Here is a 23,235-nt window from a genome sequence, read left to right on the forward strand (position 1 = left end):
AGACAAAAAAACACATGGAAAATTAAGTAAAGGGATAAGAAAATAGGAAGGTGAAAGGTGGAAGGGAAAAGAGGAAGGTGGATGAAGGTGGAAGGGAAAAGAGAATGTGGATGCAAGCGTTCAGAGATATGTTACTCTAGTTATGGTTAGTCAAGGTATTTGGCGATATAAAATCATTCACCTGTATTTCTTACCTGGGCGTGGGGCGGCGGCGGGGCGTGCGAGGCGCCTGGGGGAGAGGGAGAAAGGTGGATGTTAGGACTTGAAGAATTGATGCTTTGTTTGTGGGTGTTAAGAGTTGTTGGTTGGAATGATACAGGCATTGGGAGATTGATAAATATAGTGTCTGAAATTGTTTATATATATTGTGGAATCGTTCTTACTAATTCTATTCCTCCTGTACTGCTTATGCTAATGTTTCTACTACTACTACTACTACTACTACTACTACTACTGCTGCTACTACTACTACTACTTCTACTACCACTATTCATTCCTCGATAAGACCACACCTCCTTCATAAATTGGAAGAGTCGGTGATGGATTAAAAAGTGAAAGGAAAAAATAATGAAAAAAATAACAAAAATAACAAAAAAACAAATAACAATAATAATAACAATAATAATAATAATAATAATAATAATAATAATAATAATAATAATAATAATAATAATAATAATAATAATAATAATAATAATAATAATAATAATAATAATAAATAGAAGCATTACTCGAGTTAATGCACCAGCAAAGGCCGGGATAATTGCTTCATATAATTATAATGTAAATGAGGAAACAGGAAGCATGTCGCGCGCACACCGAAAAAAAAAAATAACAAACAAATATATATCTCTAAGGAAAGACACTAATGTAATTGTACAGCGCGTAACTCAATAACAAGAGTGTGTGTGTGTGTGTGTGTGTGTGTGTGTGTGTGTGTGTGTGTGTGTGTGTGTGTGTGTTAGTCGAGTGAAGGATTCTTTTACGTTATCCTGCTTCCTTGAGTTTACCATGAGCAGTAGGACCTTAGACTGACTCCTGCTAATCCTCTGCTAACTTCTGTCCATCCCTCTCCTAATCCTCTGCTGCGCCTGCTAAGTCCTAATAGTACTTCTGCTAACCTGTGAGGACTTTCTGACTACTGCAAATTTACCTGTTAACTCGTACCTACCACGATGCTCACCTGTTTCTCTTCTCCACCTCCTCCTTGTTTTGCTAATCCTTCCTTTGATCTCTACCTCTCCACCTCCTTCCCATCCCTTTCTCTCCCCATCCCTATGCTCATTTCAAGTCCTCCTCAAGTCCTCCTCCTCTTGTCTTCCGCTTCTTCCATTGCTAATCTCCGCCTCTCCTCTTGCTAACCCCTTGTCCACCTTTCTGCTCACCTCTGCACCTTTTCCTCCTGCTCCCTCCCCGCCTTCTTTACTTTCCTAAACCTCGCCGTGGTCTCGTCTGTCTCCGCCCATTTCAATTATTCAGTCTCTGCACACTCCTCTTCTCTCCCTTCTGTTCCGCGGTCTTTCTCTCTCTCCGTTCCCTCGCCGACGACCCTCTCCTCCAATGGGTCAACTTTCTCCCTTGTCCGCCCTCGTCCCCCTTCCGTTGGTTGGTCAGGTCCCATCATCTCTGCTCCCCGCCCCGCAGAGTCAATACATTATTCATGGTGTAAAAAGTTTGTTATGCGTTCGTTATAAGATTGCTACACAAAATCGCTGTACATCCAATTCAGTTTAATCGTGGGTGTAATTTTCTTGTATATCAGTTTTCAAATCCCGCAGTAATAGACTCACAGATCCACTATTAATGGATCCATTTTGTCGGCTTGTCGGCAGGACGTCATTTCCAGGCTTTATACAGATTACTGTCAATAGAGCCTCAGCCTCCTCCAAAGCTCGTTTTCTGTTGATCCATTTATCCTGATGATGTGCTGGAGGAGGGGGAGGGGAAGGGGGGCTCCGCGTTGGGCGAGAGGGAAGGGAAGTGTTCCTGGAAGGCTTATTTCGTCTTGCAACTTTATTCTTTCTCCCTCCATTGTGCGCCCGCCTCGGCGTGAGTCAGGCCGCCGACAGCGCCTCCTCCCACCCCCGGCGGGCCATGTGAGGCGGCGAGGCGCTGCAGCGGAGCGACGCGTCACGGCCCGAGGGAACACTGCAGCGGCGAGGCCGGGGCGAAGCGACGCGGCGAGCGGCGGTTACCATGGCGATGGCGGCACCCGCGGCCCGCACGTGAGTGGACACAAGGTGCTAGCGGTGACCCGCGGCGAGGCGCCCCGAGGAGATGTGCGGGGCGGCGCGCCGCTGAGGCGCGGGAGGGGCGTGGCGCCGCCCTGCAGGACGCTGAGAGAGGAGAGAGAGAAAAACTAAGTGTTAGCGGTGTGCTGCCCCGCGGCGGGGCGGCGAGGGCAGGATGGAGTTTATCTCTGGGAGGGGCGAGGTCAGGAGTGGGCGCGGCGGCGTGCGGAGTGGCCGCGCCGTGGTGGGCGTGGACGTGGTGAGCCAAACTCTGCCCAGGAACTACCGCGCCCCCTCCCAGCACCCCTGCTGCACGCCGGGACCGCGGGGCCTCATGTCCTGCGACATGGGCGGCGACCCCCGCTGCGTGGGGTGCATATCCGACTCTTCGCTGGATGACCAGACGCGCGCCTGCCCCGCCCTGCCGCCCTACCCTGCCGGCCTGTGCCAGCAGGGGGAGTGGGTGGGCGCGGCGGCGGACTGCGCCACGTGTCGCCTCCAGATGCAGCCTCCCTGTGCCTGCTCCGACCCCTGCTGCCTGGGGGGCCCGCCCTCATCCCGCGCCCCATGTCCCTGGGGGCGGCAGGGTCCTCTGCAGGGGCCGGGCTCCCACCTGGGCCTGGCCCCGTGCCCGCCACGCCACCCGCCGGCCGGGAGGGCGTCGTCCGTATGTGCGGTAAGTGAATTACAAGTTTTGTCTTCCACTAAAGCCTCCTCGGCCTCCCTTGATGTTAATAAAACATTTCGCCACTTAATGAATGGCTGAGCCTCTCTTCCTCCATATGCTTAACGATTTTTACCAGAATAGTTCAACATCACGCGAGCCATTCCGGGAAGTGGTCGTACGGGTCCTTCACGCCCCCCCCCCCCGTCAGTGTCCGCTCCCTAACACACGTCCATAAATTTTCTGCCCGTGTATAACGCAAGAAAAAAAGTCACAGCTTTTTCCGTCGACAGAATCGTTTCAGAGTTAAATTTACGATTGTTGCTTAAAGGCTGACGTGCCCACCAGGAGGAGGAGGAGGAGGAGGAACTGGAGAACGAAAAGGAGGAGGAAGAGGAGGAAATGGAAAACGAATAAAAAAAAGGAAGAGGAGGAGAAGGAGGAAGAGTAGGAGGAGGAGGAGGAGGAGGAGGAGGAAAAAATACTACGACCAATGTAAAAAATGGAGGAATATCATTTTGAGGAATAAAAGCTTATGAAAAGTCTGCGTTCTCTCGGGCCTTCCAAACTCTGTCTTTCATTCCGCCTTTCCCTCTAGCCGTTCTCCTTCTTTTCTTTCCCTTCCCTTTATCAGTCAGTCCTTCCTTTATTGCCTCCTCCTTTTTCTCCTTGATTTCACTTCGTAGTCTTCATTTTACTTCGTCTGTCTGTCTGTCTGTCTGTCTGTCTGTCTGTGTCCCGTTCTGTAACTTATCTCTCTTTCTCTGTGTGTCTGTCCGTCTGTCTCTCACTTATTCATTGCTACTCTCTCTCTCTCTCTCTCTCTCTCTCTCTCTCTCTCTCTCTCTCTCTCTCTCTCTCTCTCTCTCTCTCTCTCTCTCTCTCTCTCTCTCTCTCTTCTACGTTTGCTTGTCTCTGTCTGTCTCACTTATTCATTGCCACTCTCACCTATCTCTCTCTGTTTCTGTCTCTTTTATGTCTCTGTCTGTCTCTCTGCCTGTCTGTCTGTCTGTTTATCTGTCTCCTTCACTTATTCACTGCCACCTTCCTCCCTTTTCCAGCTCCGTCTTCCCTTAGTCCCACACCCAATCTGACACGCCCGATCTTTCATATCCGTTTTGAGGGAAAGTACCGGGAAGGGAGGGAGGCTGAGGCGCGGAAGGAGCAGGAGGAGACGGGGATGATTGGGGGAAAGGGAGTCGGATATGGAAGACAGCAAAAAAAAGGAAGACATAGGGAGAGGCGTATAGGAAGATGGATTTGTGTGTTATTGCGATAAAAGCGAAATAAATAGATCTCGTAAAAGTAGAGAAGTGAAGATCAGTTGAAGAAAAGAAAGATATAAAGTTAGTAAAAAAGAAGGGAGAAAGAAAGAAAGAAGAAAGAAGAAAGAAAGAAAGAAAGAAAGAAGGGAAGATGAGTTTGTCTGTTATAGCGAATAAAGCGAAATAAATAGATCTCATAGAAGCAGAAAAGTGAAAATCAGTTGAAGAAAAGATATATAAAATTAGTAAAAAAAATATAAAAAAATAGGGGAGATTCGTAAAGCAAGATAAGTTTGTCTGTTATAGGGAATACAACAAAAAAATAATGCAAATAAGAGCAGAGAAAAAAATATTACTTGAGCAAATATACACAAAGTTAGTAAATAATGTATATCTCTGAGTAGGACGTAGAAAAAAATAGGGGAGAGGCGTATAAGAAAATAAGTTTGTCTGTTATAGGGAATACAACAAAAAATAATGCAAATAAGAGCAGAGAAAGGAGTATTACTTGCGCAAATAAATATAGAGTTAGTAAAATATATATACCTCTGAGTAGGCCTAGAAAAAAATGAACGTTGAAAGTAAAATAAGGAACATGAAACAGATAATGACAAAGATAATAATGAAACCAATGTAAAAATATGATAATCAAAGAGACATACACAGTGAATAAACTAAATGAACTAAAATGTAATGAAAAAACGTATTATTGAAAAGAAAACGTAGAAAAATAAGGACATTCGTTGGCCATATATTGCCGTCTAATAAAAAGATCCACTACCATTTCCATAACAATGAAATGCCTCCAAAACGAAACTCCAACCCCAAAAGCTCCTCTAACTCCCCACTCTTCTCAAATGCAACAACAAACCGTTTCCCCAACACTAAATCCCTTCCAAAACTTAACTCCGACCCCACAAGCTCCCTAAATGCATTCCAATCCCCTTCCACAACACAAAATCCCTTCCTGAACCATATAATCCAGCCCCACCGACTACGCTCACTCCCCACTCTCCCCAAATGCACCCCAAACCCTTTCCCCAACACTAGATCCCTTCCAAAACTTAACTCCGACCCCACAAGCTCCCTAAATGCATTCCAATCCCCTTCCACAACACAAAATCCCTTCCTGAACCATATAATCCAACCCCACCGACTACGCTCACTCCCCACTCTCCCCAAATGCACTCCAAACCCTTTCCCCTAACACTAAATCCCTTCCACAACGTAACTCCGACCTCACAAGCTCCCTAAATGCATTCCAATCCCCTTCCACAACACAAAATCCCTTCCAAAACGTAACTCCGACCCCACAAGCTCCCTAAATGCATTCCAATCCCCTTCCACAAAACAAAATCCCTTCCAAAACTTAACTCCGACCCCACAAGCTCCCTAAATGCATTCCAATCCCCTTCCACAACACAAAATCCCTTCCATATTATCCAGCCCCACCGGCTACACTCACTCCCTACTCTCCCCAATTGCATTCCAAACCCTTTCCAGAACTAATCCCATTCCACCCCTTTTTCCTATTTCAACACCAGTCCTCCCTACCCTAACACCATTTTAAACCCTTTCCTAATCCTCTCTAATCCCTTTCCACCTTTTTTTCCTACATCAACACAAGCCCTTTTCTACTCTACCAGCCTAACACCCTTTCAAATGAACCTTTACCTCTCTATTCCCTTTCTATCCACTTTCCATCATCCTAACATCCCTCTCTACCCACTCACTGCCATTTCCTACCCTCCCACCATCTCTTACCTCTCTAATCCCTTTCCACCGCTTTTCCTACTATGCCAACCCCCTTTTCTACCCTCTGAACGCGTTTCCCTACCTTCCTATCATTCTCTTGCCTCTTTAATCCCTTTCCACTTATTTTCCTACATCAGCACAAGTCCTTTTCTACTCTACCAGCCTTTTCAATCATCTCACTACCCTCCCATACCACCTTGCCTCTCTGCCCTTTTTCCATTCCCTTTCCTGCCCCAACACGAACTTTCCCAGCCTTTCTACGACCTCACAAACATTCCATACCACCCCACTGCCTCTTGCTACCTCCAATCAACAAGAGAAAGGAGAGACGGAGGATAAATGACACAGGAGGACATTGCAAGCGTGAGTGAGTGAGGTCGCACAAGGGTCGCTGCTCTAGGATAAATTTCAAGAATTTTCTGATCGTACAGGAGACTTTTTAGAGTGTTCGAGGGTGATTATAGAGCTTATAATAACACTTTATAAGCTAAGAACTCGTAAGAACTCTGTAGATCCTTTTTGCGAGCAGCGAGAAGCGGGCTTTTTTTTATTATTGTTTACTTTTTTGTGTGCCCTTTTGCTGTCTCCTTTGTTGTAAAAAAAAAAATGTTTATACATGTGAAGATTTACAGCTTTTGTCACACTTATCGACAAGAGCCCCACGGTGTTTCTGGTCCCTTTTCTAAACGTTTTCCTGATCCCAAGGCAGCGCGACGAAGCCCGGCCGGGGAGAATAAGCCAGGCGGGGGCGATGCATTATTCAGAGCCGGATGCGAATATCACGGCGAGGTGAAGGTGCGGGGCGGCGCGGAGAAAAGGAAAATGTAGTCAAGAAACGAATAAAAGGGAATATAATGCATGAGACTTCAATTTTCCGACCAGACAGAGGAAAAGAAGGAGGGAGAGAGAGAGGGGTGGGGGGTAGCGGGAAGGAGAGGGAGGGAATAGGAGAATAAGAGAGAGAGAGAGAGAGAGAGAGAGAGAGAGAGAGAGAGAGAGAGAGAGAGAGAGAGAGAGATGCATGCATGAACAAAGCAGAGTAACCAAATACGTCATAGGACCCTAATCACGTCTCTCTCTCTCTCTCTCTCTCTCTCTCTCTCCTCCTTTCCTCTCTCCCTCTGCCTGGCCGGAAAATTGAAGAGAGAGAGAGAGAGAGAGAGAGAGAGAGAGAGAGAGAGAGAGAGAGAGAGAGAGAGAGAGAGAGAGAGAGAGAGAGAGAGAGAGAGAGAGAGAGAGAGAGAGAGAGAGAGAGAGAGAGAGAGAGAGAGATACACAGACAGACAGACAGACAGGAAAAATGAAAGACAGACAACAGACAGAGTGCGTGATAGATTAAAAAAAGTAGAAAACAGATAGAGAGATACACACACAGAAATAGATAGTTAGATAAAGATAGATAAAGACATATAGAAAAAGCCCATTGATATATATTTACCACATGAACCTATTTATTTATTTATTTACTTGTTTATTTCATCACGCTTTTGATTTTTTTTTTTTGTGTGTGTGTGTGTTCGCGAAGTTAAAGTTCCATTCAGGGTCCGGCGGCAGCGTCAGGCGTTCCATCAGGGCATCAAAACGGTCGATGAAGCAGTGAAAAGTTAGGGGCAGTGATGGCTATTGGCGGCGGCGCGTGGAGGGTACTGCGGAAGGGAAACTACCACCTCGCGGACACATAGAAAGAGAGATAGATAGACACAGAAAAACACACAGACAGATAGACAGACCTACAGACAAATAGACAGACATGCAGACACAGATACAGAGGAGCAGATAGACAGGCAGACGGGTAGATAAGAGAGAGAAAAACACAGATAGATATGTAGACAGATAGATAGAGTTAGTAGATAATTGGATGACTGACTGACTAACTGATCGATTGACTGACTAACCAACACACACACACACGCACACACACACACACACACACACACACACACACACACACACAGGTAAAAATTGAAGCACACACACACACACACACACACACACACACACACACACACACACACACACACACGAGAAAATTTACTGTCCAATGGCTGAAGGGAAAACCTGATGGGCAAGATGCAGATTGCTGGAGGTTATGGCCTTGGAAATGACCCTATTCTGTGCGTGCGTGTGTGCGTGTGTGTGTGTGTGTGTGAGAGAGAGAGAGAGAGAGAGAGAGAGAGAGAGAGAGAGAGAGAGAGAGAGAGAGAGAGAGAGAGAGAGAGAGAGAGAGAGAGAGAGAGAGAGAGAGAGAGAGAGAGAGAGAGAGAGAGAAAGAATATACGAAAAAATAAAACAATAAAACAAAGACAAAACAAAACACGTGCAGAAAGCGCCAGCGAGGGAGAGAAGGAATAAAAATTCATATCCATAACTGGAAATACAAAGACAGAGAATAAAACGCAGAGAAATATATATAAAGGAAGTGAGAGAAAGGGGAGAAATGAAACACAGAACTACAGAAAGATGTTGATAAAGAGAGGGAGAGATAAAGGGAAGGAAGGAGGAAGTGAAATATAAAACGATAAACACCTCACAGGGAAACATAGAGAGGAATTAAGGAAAGATTTGATCATTCTATAAAAGGGATAGCAATGTTTCCTCCCTCCGGTTCGCTGTTTCCTGTGCTACATTACTTGATACATTGAATTCTACATCAGACACACACACATAATATTATACAGAACACAACATATATACAAACAGAAAGGTTGGTATTCTCAGATGTTTCCTTCTCTTACATCAAGCATTTCAAAAGTCAAACAAGGAGAGCAGTCGGATTCTTTTGAGTTCACGGTACAGAAGAAGGGCCAGACTACAAGAAGGGTCCTAAAACTACTCCTGGAAATGCCAAAAAGTTATACGGAAGACTTGTGAAATGTGTGTGTGTGTGTGTGTGTGTGTGTGTGTGTGTGTGTGTGTGTGTGTGTGTGTGTGTGTGTGTGTGTGTGTGTGTGTGTTTGGACGCCGAAATGTTTAAGAAAATGACCCAAAGACATACGGAAATAAAGAAAACTGGTTCCGTCTAGATAAACGAATAGACAGAAGGAGCAAAAAAATTTGCCGACTTGCAGAGAAAAAAAAAACAGGTAAATTAAAAATAGAAGAAATTGATGAAAGAAAAGAGAAAGTCAAGGAGAAAAATATATATAGAAAAAAGGAAGAGACGCCGAAGCACGCACAAACAAACAAGTCCGCGAATTATCAACAACAACAACAACAAAAAAAAAAGCCAAGTTTCGAGAAATTGAAAATAAAAGAAAAGAAAACCAGTTCACAGAAAAGGATCCCAACACGAACAAGACATATAATAAGCATAGAAATAAATAAAGAAGGAAATAAAGAAACAAAGAAAGAAAAATCAATAATACACACACACACACACACACACACACACACACACATACACACACACACACAAACACACACACACACACACACACACACACACACACACACATACACAAACACACACACACACACACACACACACACACACACACACACACACACACACCATCCGATACCTGCCAGAGACCAAATTCGAAAACCATCATAAAGTCGCGTGGAAATCAAGGGGAGGCGACAGACAGCGAAAAAAAAACATGAAAAACAACACACACACACACACACACACACACACACACACACACGTCCATGGAATTATTATAACGATGCCGACACCGACGCTGCCGCTGATAAGATAACGAGATAAAGCCCTTAATTAACTTGTTTTGAAAATGTTGCAAAATAAAGAGGAAGAAAAAAATAAAGCAGGTAGTATAGATAAGAGAATTAGATAAAAGAGAAAGATAGAGTAAATAACGGTAAATAACAAGGGTAATATAGATGAGAAAAGTTGGAAAAAGAGAAATGCAATATAAATAAAGGAGAATAGAAGAGAAAAAAAGGAAAATACATAATAGTTTAAAATGGAGGAAATATATATACAAAAAAAAAATTACTAACAAGCTCATAAGATAAAAAAAGGATACAGGCATTAACTTACTCTAAAAAAAAATGTTAAAGGAAGAGAAAGAAAAAATAAATAAAACAAATGTGATAAAGAAAGGAAAGAGAAGAAAATATGAAAAATGAATAAAAAAAAATAGAAAAAGAAAATAAAGGATGAAAAATAAAAATAGTGAAAAATATCTAAAAAAAAAAAAAACACTAACAAGTTTCCTACATCACTTTTATTCTCTCTCTCTCTCTCTCTCTCTCTCTCTCTCTCTCTCTCTCTCTCTCTCTCTCTCTCTTCCGTGTGAGTGTCGATTGCTCGGTAAAGGATGAAGAATGTGAATGGAGAGAACGTGGACAAATGAGGGGAGGAAGGAGGAGGAGGAGGAGGAGGAGGAGGAGGAGGAGGAGGAGGAGGAGGAGGAGGAAAGAGAGGAGAGAAGAAGAAAACAAAACCAGACTTCATTCCGCGACTAAGAGAGAGAGAGAGATGAGGATAAGGATAAGAAGGAAGAGGAGTAGGAAGAAGAGGAGGAGGAGGAAGAGGAGGAGGAATTTGTAAGGGAGTGTAAGTTGGGAGTATGAGAAGAATAACAAGTGTGCGTGTCTTTGTGTCTGTGTAAACCCATATTTTATTATTTATATTATTTTTCATTTTTACTTTTTTATTATTATTTTATTTATAGTAAAGGAAAAGAAACTATCATACATTCATAGATAAAAAGAAGTAGACATAGAGAGTAAAGGAGAGAAAATAACTGACATACACAGTTAAAAAAAGAAAGAAAATAAATGAAACCAAAAAGACTGAAAAAAAAAATCGGCGAAAAATAAAGGAAAAAAAGGCAGAGAGGAAAATAGAAAATAGAAAACAAAAGAAAGGAAAAGAAAACTAAGACACAAGTATAAAAACCACACACACAAACACACACACAAAAATAAACATCAGGTAAAGGGGAACAAAAATCTCTCCCCTTTAAATATGAGTAAAAAAAAAAAAAAAATCTTCCCTTCCTTCACTAAGTATCGTGTCCTTTATAAGTCTCTGGTCGTCCCTCGCCTCTTCCTCCCACGCAGCCCCGAGCCTCTCCCCTTTAAGGCCTATGAGAGTGTGTGTGTGTGTGTGTGTGTGTGTGTGTGTGTGTGTGTGTGTGTGTGTGTGTGTGTGTGTGTGTGTGTGTGTGTGTGAGAGAGAGAGAGAGAGAGAGAGAGAGAGAGAGAGAGAGAGAGAGAGAGAGAGAGAGAGAGAGAGAGAGAGAGAGAGAGAGAGAGAGAGATGGGAGGGTAAAGATCCAGGCACTGCAGCATGTGTGTGTGTGTGTGTGTGTGTGTGTGTGTGTGTGTGTGTGTGTGGACAGTACCGCCATAATAATACTTTCTCTCCCAGCACCAATTTTTATCTTTTATTTTCTCGTTTTTCTTCCTGTCTCTCCACTACTGCAGCATAGCTAACTCTCTCTCTCTCTCTCTCTCTCTCTCTCTCTCTCTCCCAAGCATCCCCACACCTCACTCACTCACTCCATCTCATCTTTCTCTCTCTCTCCTTTGCAGCTTCCCAAATTCCTGAGCGTGGAAGAACGTCTCACCACCGCTCTGGGCACTTCCCTCGACCACCAGGGGCACCTACAGGGCCATAAAAGCACCCCACACAGCCACAGCTACGCCCACAGCCTCGCCCACACCTCCCACACCTACTCCCACTCCCAATCCACCACACAAGCCCACGTCCATGCCAAGTGTGAGGTGACGACGCCAAACACACACGACCAACAACACCAACACCAACACCAGCAGCCTGTCAAGACGAACTCCCATCACCACCACCATCACCACAAGGCCCATGGAGCTCCTCACCCCCACCCCCTCCCGCTTGGACTGCAGGGGGAGGGTGGTGTGGGCTCGAGGCTTAGCAGGAGTGTCGAGAATCTGCCGCGGGATATTCAAGATCACATTCTGCGTTGCCAGTGCTCCTGCGATCATCTCGGTTACGGGAATTACTCGGTTAGTGGTGATTGTTGCCATTATTGTTATTGTTATTATTATTGATGGTATTGTTATTATTGCTGTAGTTGTTGTTGTTGTTTTAGTTGTAGGTTATTGTTTTTTTTTTTTTGTTTTTTTTTTAGTGGTTGGTTTGGTGATTGTTGATTTTAGTGTTGTTATTATTGTAGTTATTGTTGTTCTTATTATTTTTGTTATTGTTTTTATTAGTATTTTTGTCATTGGTATCATTATTATTATTATTGTAGTAGTTGCTGTTGTTGTTGTTTATCCTATTCTTGTTGTTGTTGTTTTAGTTGTAGGTTGTGTTTTTTCTTTCTCGTTTCCTCGATTAAACTTATTTTTCATTGCTGTTTCTATTACGATTATTGGTTTTCTTATTTTCTTTCTTGATATTGTTCTACTTTTTCTTTCTTATTTTCCATTTTCTATTTCTCCTTATCTTTCTTATTGCATTATTCTCTTTCTTGATGCTGTTCTACCTTTCCTCTCTTCATTTCCTTCTTCTGCTTCTCCTTCCTTTCTTAAATTTATTCCTCATTATATCATTATTTACCTGAGTGTATCTTAACTTCCCTTGCTAAATAAGATTCACGGGAGTTTTATGGCGTCTTAACCTCCCACAAACCTTTCAAATTTACTTGGATTACCTTCTATTTACTCTTATTTACTCCTTTCCTTCCTCTCCCACTTGGCTCGTTGAAAATATGCGTCAGGGACATCGGGGGAGAGCTATTTTTGATATTATATTCTCCTTACTAAAATACTTCCTTCCTTTCCTTTTCTCTGCATTACTCCTTTTCCATAAGTATCACACAGGACTCTCTCTCTCTCTCTCTCTCTCTCTCTCTCTCTCTCTCTCTCTCTCTCTCTCTCTCTCTGTTCTTATTTATTTGTTTTTTCTCCTTATTTGTATCTCTGTTATCTTATCTTGTTTTGCTTTCTTTTCTGTCTCTTAGTTTCCTTCTCTCTCTCTCTCTGCTCTTTTTATGTTTTATCTCTTTATTTGTATGTTATCTACATTTTGGCTTTCTTTTCTGTCTCTTAGTTTCCTTCTCCTTCTCCCTCTCCCCCTCTCCCTCTCCCTCTCTCTCTCTCTCTCTGGTCCTGGTCCTCGTCGTAGGTTACTTTGCTTTATATTCCTTGGTCTCCTGTCGTAGTTCCCGTTCTTTATGATATCGTTGCTCGTCCTTTACCTCCTTTCCTCGGTCCGCGACGCTCCATACACCGGCATACCAGCAACAGCAGCAGCCACACTCCCACGGCACTCCTTGCTAAGATACCCAAACCACCCAACACCACGGAACATTACTAGAACCCATATCACGCACCCTGAACACTTTTTGATATCACATGCAGCCTCGTCACATCCCCCAACTTAACTCCACATCACTCCACACTACAGCATAATAGTATATAGCAACTACCTCACACAAACATATCAAATTCACACACAAAAAAATACTAACAAGGCTATAAGGAAAAAGATACCAGCATTAACTATTTTTTTTTACAGTGCATTCCACACCCCCAAAACGCCTCTTCAAATGACTGTTACCTACATCACACAAACACCACCACTACACATAACTCCACACCACTCCACATTACCAGTACCCAAATCATAACAACAATACTAGGTACTTAACTTCAATACATTTCACATCCCCATACCACTCCTTTGTACGACAACCATCTATATCGCACCAAAATCACCACTCCACACCACTCCCTACCACTCTAACGTGGCAGATTCCACATCCCAGGAACACAGCAACACACAAATACGTTTCTCACCCTAGACATCCCTTCACGTCACCAGTATCCCGGTCACACCATACCACGACTCCACTGCACTAACACCAGCATTCCCACTCCCACCCGAGGCTTCAAGGCGGGAAATATAGACACCCGAGCAGCGTTCCCAAATTATCGTACTCATCGCATTTCATTTTCGTAGTTGCTGACCGATAACTCTAACAACAAAGAGCAAAAAACATCAATATTCAACAGTTTTAGCACTAACTTTGATTTTCTCACGTTACTTGTGTATGTACGAGAGTTTGAGGCATAAAAACGATAGATACGATATGTGGTTAATGCGATAATTTGCCAACGCTGCACCCGAGACACCCATATATAGGTCGCGAGATCTTCCCAAGGGCGAAGGTTCGGTCCTGGCGGGAATAACAAGGAGAGTTAAAGGGGAGACAAGACGCACATACCTTGCACACCGGTCTATTGCTACCTGGCGTGTCTCTCAGGTGTGTTCTCAGGTGTGTTCTCCAGTGTGTCCAGGTGTTTCGGCCCCCCCTCCCCCCTCCTCCTCCTTCCAACCGTCGCCTCCAGCTGTGTTGAGGGACTTTTTTTTTTCTTTCGTTTTTTTTTTTTTCATCTCACACTGGATTGGTGGGTTCGTATGTTTCTCTCTCTCTCTCTCTCTCTCTCTCTCTCTCTCTCTCTCTCTCTCTCTCTCTCTCTCTCTCTCTCTCTCTCTCTCTCCAGCAGCGCCGTTATGAAGACAAAACGGACTACGAACTTAATGACCCTCTTAGCGAAACTCTCTCTCTCTCTCTCTCTCTCTCTCTCTCTCTCTCTCTCTCTCTCTCTCTCTCTCTCTCTCTCTCTCTTCAGGACCAGGTTCACAGGATTAAGAGAAGTAGAAAAAATATTCGAGCCGCATGTCCTTTGTGGGAAACAGAGAAGAAGAGGAGGAGGAGGAGGAGGAGGAGGAGGGAACAAGCAGAGAAAGAGAAGGAACAAGACCAGGAAGAGGAGGAGGAGGAGGAGGAGGAGGAGGAAGAGGAGGAATAGCAGATGAGGACAAGGAAGAGAAGGAGGAGGAAGAAGACAAATAGTGAAAACAGGAGAAGAACATGAAGAAGAAAAAGGAAATATGAAAAAAACAATCCAAAAAAAGAAGAAAACACGAAGGAAAAAAACAGACAAAAAACAAAAAAAAGGGAAAAAAAAAAGGAAAGACGAGGCAGTAGGGTCAGAATAAGGCGTAAGGCGCGGAAAATACGGTGCTATAGGGCGTGGGAAGGACGGTAATCACGGAAGGGGACAGTAAGAGGGCGTGGGGGAGGGCGTGGGCTGGGTCGAGGTCGGGGTGGGTAGAAGCAGGTGGGCGGGCGTGGCAGACTAATTGGATGGCATGGGTGGCAGCATCAGGAGGAGGAGGAGGAGGAGGAGGAGGAGGAGGAGGAGGGCTTTGTGTGCGGCGCTGGGAACAATGTGAGACCGAAGGAGCATCTTGGAGGGAGAAATGAGTTGATGGGAGGATAAAGAGGCGGGCGGCACGAGATTAGAGAGAGAGAGAGAGAGAGAGAGAGAGAGAGAGAGAGAGAGAGAGAGAGAGAGAGAGAGAGAGAGAGAGAGAGAGAGAGAGAGAGAGAGAGAGGTAAAAGGTAAAAAAGAAAAAAAACAAGGAAAGAAAAAAATATCAACGTTACCAGTCTACAAAAAAAAAAAAAACTTATATAGAAGGAGATAAATAGATAGAAATGAAGACAATAAATAGAGAAACAAAGAGAAATATAGAGAGAGCGAGAGACAGAGAAAGAGAAAGGGAAAGACACCGGAAAACAGCGTAAAGTAGAGGAGGAAGAGAAGAAAGAAGAGAAGGAGGAAAAGACATAATGAAGAGAAAAATATATAAACATAAGATAAGAAAATAAGGACGAAAAACATATATAGAGAGGGAGAGATAGTCAGAAAGAGATAGGAAAGAGACCTGGTAAAACATCCTTAAGTGGAGGAAAAGGAGGAAGAGGAGAAGGAGGAGGAGGAGGAAAATACTTAATGAAGAGATAAACACAGAAAAACAGACCGAGATAAAGAGAAATAGAGCTACAGAGAGTCAAGGAGAAATGGAAAAAGACCTGGAAAACAACCCTAAGTGGAGGACGAAGAGGAGGAGTCGGAGAAAGAGGAGGAGGAAAAGGGGAAGGAAAAGTAAGATAAGTCTCGATCGGTTCCCAGAAAGAGACGCGACAGGGACATCAATTTCCAGGTGTAAAGGGATCGCGAGGCATCAGGGGAGGGCGGAAACCAGGGAGAGAACCGCCTGAACCACTAACAATGTAACAACGGAGAGAGAGAGAGCGAGCGAGCGAGAGAGAGAGAGAGAGAGAGAGAGAGAGAGAGAGAGAGAGAGAGCATCCCCGCAGCGCGATAACAAGTTAAGTGAAAAGACTGCAAGCACGATAAGGAAATTAAAGCTAAAAACAACAAAACAAAATGAAAACAAGGCAAGAAAATAAACAAAGGGCAGCAGCGTGAAAAAGAAAACTTATGCAATTAAAAAAACATATGAATAAATCTAATAAAAAAACAGGCAAACAAAACACTTCAGGATCAGATCTCAAAGTTAACTAAATTCTAACAAACACCAAAAAATAAACAAGAAAAGGATTATAAAACACCCAAGATACGTGACACAGAGCTCAAACACAACACAAAACACACAACACACACACACACTAACTTATCGTGATGGAGCCCGCAATTCCAGACACACTATATTTCGCAAAGCCTAACGTCTGTGTAAACCTACCCAATAAATATTTCGAGGACAGAGAAAGCCCCCGTCTCCCTTACTCTTCATTGGTAACACTGGCCAAATGAAGTGTCCTATTGGGTCAGGGAAGCGCTCGATGTACGTTTATTAAAGACTTGTGTGGCGGGGAGCGTGACAGATCGATTATGTTCCCGTCCGCTCCGATGACATATACCTCGACCGCCGTGACCCACATTTGGACGCCGCTTGTAAGTCCTCTCTCCCACTCTCGCAAACACTATGCACAATTTCCCAGGCTTCTTCCTGTACCCTGGTCTTCCTGCTTCTCCTCATGTTTTTCTTATTTCTTCTTCTTCTTTCATTATATCATTTTTCATCTTCGCAGTCTTCGTCTGTTACGTTTCTTCGTTTTTTTTGCCATTTCTATATTACTATTTCGTTTTTTTTTTTTACATCATTTCTTTCTTGATGTTTTTTTTCCTTTTACTTCTTCTCCCCCTCCTTACTGCTACTACTACTACTACTACTACTACTACCTCTTATTTTTCTTTTTTATTTACATTGTTTTCCACTCATCTTCATTCCTCCTCTTTCTCCTCCCTCTGCAGGCACTTCCTCAACTTGCCTCTTCCTTCCTCCCAAAAGCCGATTTTCGGGGACACATTTTTCAGTCGTGTTTTCTTTCATTCGGCGACACATATTTTCATTTTTCCCGCCGCACTATGGCCGCCGCCGCCGTCCCGTATTCACATCTCCGGCGAGTTATTTCCAGCAAGAAAGTTGTCGGGGCATTCAGGGAGGCGGCGAACGCGGCCACAAGTTGTTATCACGATTGTCGGCGACCTCTTTATGCAAACCAGAACATACATGCACACACACACACACACACACACACACACACACACACACACACACTTCAACATATTCCTCAGACTCGTTCTTCTCACGTTCATAAAGGAACATGGAAATGGCTCAGTTGCACGCACATGGGGAGGCGATGGCTGAGTGGTTAGCGTGCCGGCCCCGCATTCGGCACGTTGTCCATGATGTGGGTTCGAATCCGCCGCTAACCACCTGGGATTTTTCAGTCACCGCCGAGTGGCCTAAGACTACCCACATGCTGTCCTGAAGACCACCCATCAACCCGGACTCTAGAAGAAGCTATACAGCGCAAGTGAAATCGAGAATGAGCTCCATGGGGAACCATGAGCCAATAATAATGGCCCCACTATAAACAATTGCCTGCGCCATGACGGGCTCGTGCCGACCATCAGGCCCCTATGGATGAGCCTTCCGGCGCTATAGACCACATGTAACACACACACACACACACACACACACACACACACACACACACACACACACACAAACACACACACATAGAGCAGAGGCGGTGGTATATGGTGTTGGATACCTCGGGCTTGCGTCATTTGATCCACGGACACGAGTAAGTGAAACGCGGCAGGCTGGTTCCGTAGACTTCCACGAGCCCGCCCTTCCCCCGCCTCCCGCCGCCTCCGCCTCCGCCTCGCCACGGCTTCAAGTGTTGAGTTCACCGTCGGGTTTATAGACCGCCTCGAGCCTCATAAACACGATACATGTGCCCTGATTGCCACGTAATTAGGAACTTGGTGAGCACTGCAGCCAATTAGGGAGCGAGCGGTGAGTCTCATCTAGGGCTCGAGTGTGACAGCCAACAGAGCGAATCGAGTCTCCCTTCCTTCCATACACCGCTGCTTTGGATGGCTAATTAGGTTCGGGTTCCGCGCCGCATCTGTTTAATAAGAAGTCTAATGCTGAGGCAGACACTAATTATAAGGGCATTCGCTGAAGCCTCAGAGAAATGCATCATTCGCTGGGTGGAAAAATGGCTTCAGGGAAAACGTGAGTGAGATAACGAGGAAAATTTACGATTAAAAACACGGTAATTGGTTCCAACATTAATAATAAAATTTAATAATATCTACTTTTTCATATTTCCATAATACAACAATTCGGCAGTACAAATTGTGTGGGATATTTACGAGCGGCCGCTTTCAAATTAGAACATTTGTTTATTTACGAAGATATTTTTGTCCGTGTTGGTTGGTGTGGTGTTCATGTAAATGTGTGTAGGCCTGTGTATGTGGGTGTGCGTGTATGTGTGTGTGTATGTGAACGCACGACTGAGCACACACATGAACGCACGCAGCGGTAAGGTAACGGATAAACGAACGGCAAAATGATCAACAATGTTTTTCTCCGGGTTTTGGAAAAGTTTACCTGGCCAGAACCCTTCGCCGGGCCCGCCTCTCCCCGGCGCTGGCAGGGGAAGGCCGGGCGAGGCGGGAGGCGCATTAGGTGAGGGCCAGAATCCAAAGCGAGGTGGGGGTCGCTTTGAAATTCTCATTGTTCTCACACACCTGCTGAGAAATACGGGAGAGGCGGGACCGGGAAAGTCAAGGTGAGGGGAGGGAAAGGGTGAGGGAGGAGTGAGGTAGCCGGGGTGTTAGGGAGGAAGTGTGGCTGAGTGTATTGTTGTGTGTCGACTCGTGTGGCTGAGCGCGGGGTTGAGTGTGGCGGCGGTGTGGTGGCAGCGGCGGCGTGGTGTGGCGAGTTATGGTGGCGTGTGAATTTTGTGGCGCGTTGCGGTGTTGGTGCAGGGAGGCAGGCCGTGGATGGAGGTGTGTAGTACAAGGTGTTCGGGTGGGTGTTTGTGTTGCCTTGCAGTGTGTTGTCTTGCGTTTGGTGTTGCGTGTTGAAATGTAGTAAGCCTGTTAGGTGTTGAGTATATTGTGTAGTGTTGGGTTGAGTTGGGTGTGTGTTGTGAGGTGTATTGATGTGTTGCGTATTGTTTGTCATGTGTTTTGTGTGTGTTGTGTTGCCTTGCGGTGTGTTGTCTTGAGTTTGGTGCTGTGTGTTGAAATTTTAGCCTGTGGGGTATTGAGTATATTGTGTAGTGTTGGGTTGAGTTGTGTGCGTGTTGTGAGGTGTATTGATGTGTTGTGTATTGTTTGTCATGTGTTTTGTGTGTGTTGTGTTGTTGTTTGGGGAATTATTATGTACTGAAATGCTGGTTTATTCTGTTTGCGATAGTCTTTTATCATGAAGTGAATTGTGTATTATCATGATTAGCGAGACGTCCTGATGAAAGGCACAATGGAATATAATGCGACTACTACTAAAATATACCCCTTGCATCATGTGTGGTGTGGCATGACGCGGTAAGGCAACTGCTACGCTCGAATTAAACAAAACAAAACAAAACAAAACTAATTGCGGTTATGTCATGTAGCAACTAGTTCTTCTGTGCCACGTGTTACAATTCAATGGTCGTAAGTGTTGCCGTGTTCTTGTTTTCATCTGACGTTTCTAATTACACGGAAGATCAACCAAGAAACAAAAGCACGGACTAATTGCGGTTATATCATCTAGTAACCACCTCTTCAGTATGACGTGTTTTAATTCAATGGTCGTAAGTGTTCATGTGCTTCTTGTTATAATCAGACGCCTCTAACCACACGGATCTACAGGGATGAGCACCGTCGCCTTTATCTTCGACTGTCCGTCCACGCCCTGCTATACACTTCTACATATCGTTTACCACACACACTAACACTCCAATGTCATTCACACTACACTACATCTACAAGCACACTCGCGGGGGTCGCAGGTCAGCCGGGCATGAATACAGACGGCGCTGTAATCGGAGCGTCCCGTCCTACTGCGGCGAACGTGGGGTCCCTGGCGTGTGTTGTGCCCCTAGTTTATGGGTGCGGGGATGAGTGTGGCAGTGCAGAGATGTAGTGAAATGGAGTAGCAGTTTAGGTGATGACCGTAGGAGTGTAGGAGGATAGAAAAATGGTACAGCAGTTAAGGTGATGTGAGTTGTATTAAAAGGAATTGTTGTAGGAGTTTAGCTAATGAGTGTAGATAGATATAATAGATAGGAAATTGTTGTAGGAGTTTAGTTAATGAGTGTAGGAATGTGGCAGGGTATTAATGGTTGTGTAGTGTAACAGACTGAGTGATAAGCAATGCAGTGTAGGTGATGAACATTGCAGTATATTAGTGGTGTAGTAAAATGGTGTAGAAGTTTAATGAATGAGTGTTACAGTGACGGAATTGAAATGCATATGGATAAACAATGAGTGTAGTGTAGATGTGTAGGTGTAGAAAAGTGGTGAGTGTAGCTTTATGGGTTGTGTGTGTCGCGGTGTATGTGATAAATGTGGCAGTATGGGAGTGTAAGCAACGTTGTCCTCTCTTCAACGGGGTCACAAATCAGAGTTCAGGGGCAGTCAAGGAGATGCGTCTTCGCTCCTACCTCACGAGTGCAGCACAGCGCGCGGCATCACTAGAGTCGGCGCCGAAACACTCCTCGTCTTTAAGCAGGAAGCGAATACCTTCACCCATTCGAAGTCTGTCAACGAGATAACTTGGTCTTGGATCCATTATTAGCGGACGAGGCACAAGATCCTTCCCTTTGCCGCGTCCCGGGGGCCCTGCCGTCACTCAGAGCGGTGAAGGGGACGGCCGGGGAATGGAGGGCTGCCACTCACGCTGATTGGCTGATGCAAACGGGAATTAGCGGCTTAACTTGCCTAACTCGAGACACGGCTGCCCTAGATGCGGCCCCTCGCGACGAAGAGGCATTGTCCCGTCACCAGGCCTCGGAGGAGACACAGACGCGGCCCAGAGCGACGCTAGGAGGCACTGAACGGCACTGTGTAGAGATTTATGGTGGCTCTGTTTCAACGTTCCTCTTCCTCTTCAGTCCTCTTGTTCTTCTCCCTTTCCTTTCGTAACAATAACCTTCTTCTGCACCTCACGATTCAACTTTCCTCTTCCTCCTCTCTCTCTCTCCCTCCCTCCCCCACCTTCTCTTCTCCTTCATGATTCATCCTCTTCCTCTTACTCCTCTTGGTCCTCTCCCTCTTCCCTTCCGTCCCTAAAACCTCCTTCTGCACCTCACGATTCAACCTTCCTATTCCTCTTAGTCGTCTTGGTCCTCTCCCTTCCCTTCTGTTCCTAAAACCTCCTTCTGCACCTCACGATTCAACCTTCCTATTCCTCTTAGTCGTCTTGGTCCTCTCCCTTCCCTTCTGTTCCTAAAACCTCCTTCTGTACCTCTTGATTCAACTTTCCTCTTCCTCTTAGTTCTCTCTCCCTCTCCTCCCGTCCCTTAACCTCCTTCTCCACCTCATGATTCAACCTTCCTATTCCTCTTTCTCCTCTTGGTCCTCTCCCTTCCCTTCTGTTCCTAAAACCTCCTTCTGTACCTCTTGATTCAACTTTCCTCTTCCTCTTAGTTCTCTCTCCCTTTCCTTCCGTCCCTTAACCGCCTTCTGCACCTCACGATTCAACTTTCCTCTTCCTCTTAGTTCTCTCTCCCTTTAGTTCCGTCCCTTAACCTCCTTCTGCACCTCACGATTCAACTTTCCTCTTCCTCCTCTTGGTCCTCTCCCTTCCCTTACACCCCTAAAACCCCTCAGGTCCTCCTACTTTTCCTCTTTCTATTTACTTCTGCACCCTGAATTGTGGTGACGATTCAAACTTCCTCTTTCTCTTCTTCCCCTCCCTTCCCTACTGTCCCTTAACCCCGTCCAGCCCTTTCTACCTATTCTTTTCCTATTTTCCTTTGGGCCTGAACGGAACTGTGTGGTACTGAGCCGCCCTGAGAGACACTGAGCGATACGTAATGACACTGAGCGACGTGGAATAGCAGTGAGCGACAATGAACGCCTTGGAGCGGGACTGTTTCAAGATTTACAGCAGCCTTGATTCACCCTCCGACGCCTCTCCTCTGTCTGCCCTTCCTTCCTTTCTCCCTTGTTCCCTTCCTTCCTTGTTGCCTTATCCCTTCCATTCCTGCTTCCCTGTTTCCATATTTTTCCCCTTCTTCCTTTCTTCTTGCTTACCATCTTGTTTCTTGGTTTCTCTCCCTCTCTTCCGATTTTAACTTTTTTTCTCCATCAGCTTTCCCTGCTTTCCTTTCTTCCTTCTCTGCTTCCTTGTTTGTCTCCCTACCTCCCTTCCTTCATTCCTGTTCTCTAATCTTTCTCCTGTTTTTCTACTGCAACCTCCCTTCCCTTTCATTCATTCTCTCCTTCCTTCCTTCCTTCCCTTCTTCCATTCCTTATCTTTCCTTTGTTTTCCTTTCTTCCTACCTTCCTTCCTTCCGCTCCTTTCCCTTCCTTCCCTTTCCTTCTTCCTTCTTTCTTTCCCTCCTTTTCTCTAACATTACTTCTTCCATTTCTATATTTCCTTGATTTTCCTTCCTTCCGTTCCTTTCCCTTCTTTCCTTCCCATCCCTTCTTCCTTCCTTCTCTCTTTCCTTCCTTTTCTTTAACATTACTTCTTTCATTCACTATATTTCCTTTTACCTTCCTTCCTTTCCTTCTTTCTTCATTCCTTTCTACTTCGATTCTTCCTCCTTTCTTCCCCAACCTCCTCTACACACACTCTGTATCTCACTCTCTCACCTCTACCCCTCTACTCCCCGACGTGGTGCGAGGGACGACTCAGGTAAAGACGAGTTGCTTGAGGGTTATTCCGAGTCGTCTGAGAGCCACTGTAGCCGCGTGTGTCAGCCGATAACCCTTCCTACGGCGAGACAAGGGAAGGAGAAGTGGAGACAAGGGGATGAGAATGCGACACAAAGGAGAGAAGGCGAATAAGGCCAGGCAAATGGCGAGGAGAAAACAAGACGAGGCAAAGGGCGAGAAAGGCGAGGAAAAGGAGAGAGGGGAAAGTGAGAGCGTGGACGAGGAAATTTTGGTAGAGGAAAGAAAGGTGAAGGGAAAGAAAAATAAGTAAAAACGAGGGAAAGAAGGAGAGAGAAAAAAAGTGAACAACGAAGAA

General features: G+C 45.0%; 1 protein-coding gene across 3 annotated transcripts in view; it reads left to right on the forward strand.

The window, feature by feature from the left end:
* The window catches only part of LOC127007870 (histone-lysine N-methyltransferase, H3 lysine-79 specific-like), a 67,915-nt gene that overhangs the window by 13,583 nt on the left and 31,097 nt on the right, over window positions 1–23,235 (forward strand). For 2 of the 3 annotated variants that reach the window (XM_050879293.1, XM_050879294.1), the window contains exons 2-3: window positions 2,059–2,907; window positions 11,421–11,870. In XM_050879293.1, coding sequence (XP_050735250.1) covers window positions 2,407–2,907; window positions 11,421–11,870 — 951 coding nt within the window. In that variant the 5' untranslated portion in view covers window positions 2,059–2,406. Of the gene's footprint in view, window positions 1–1,523; window positions 2,908–11,420; window positions 11,871–23,235 lie in introns of those variants that run through there. The other variant, XM_050879295.1, reaches the window with a different exon arrangement.

The sequence above is a fragment of the Eriocheir sinensis genome, chromosome 36 (genome assembly GCF_024679095.1).
Source record: "Eriocheir sinensis breed Jianghai 21 chromosome 36, ASM2467909v1, whole genome shotgun sequence".
NCBI classification, from domain to species: Eukaryota; Metazoa; Arthropoda; class Malacostraca; order Decapoda; family Varunidae; genus Eriocheir; species Eriocheir sinensis.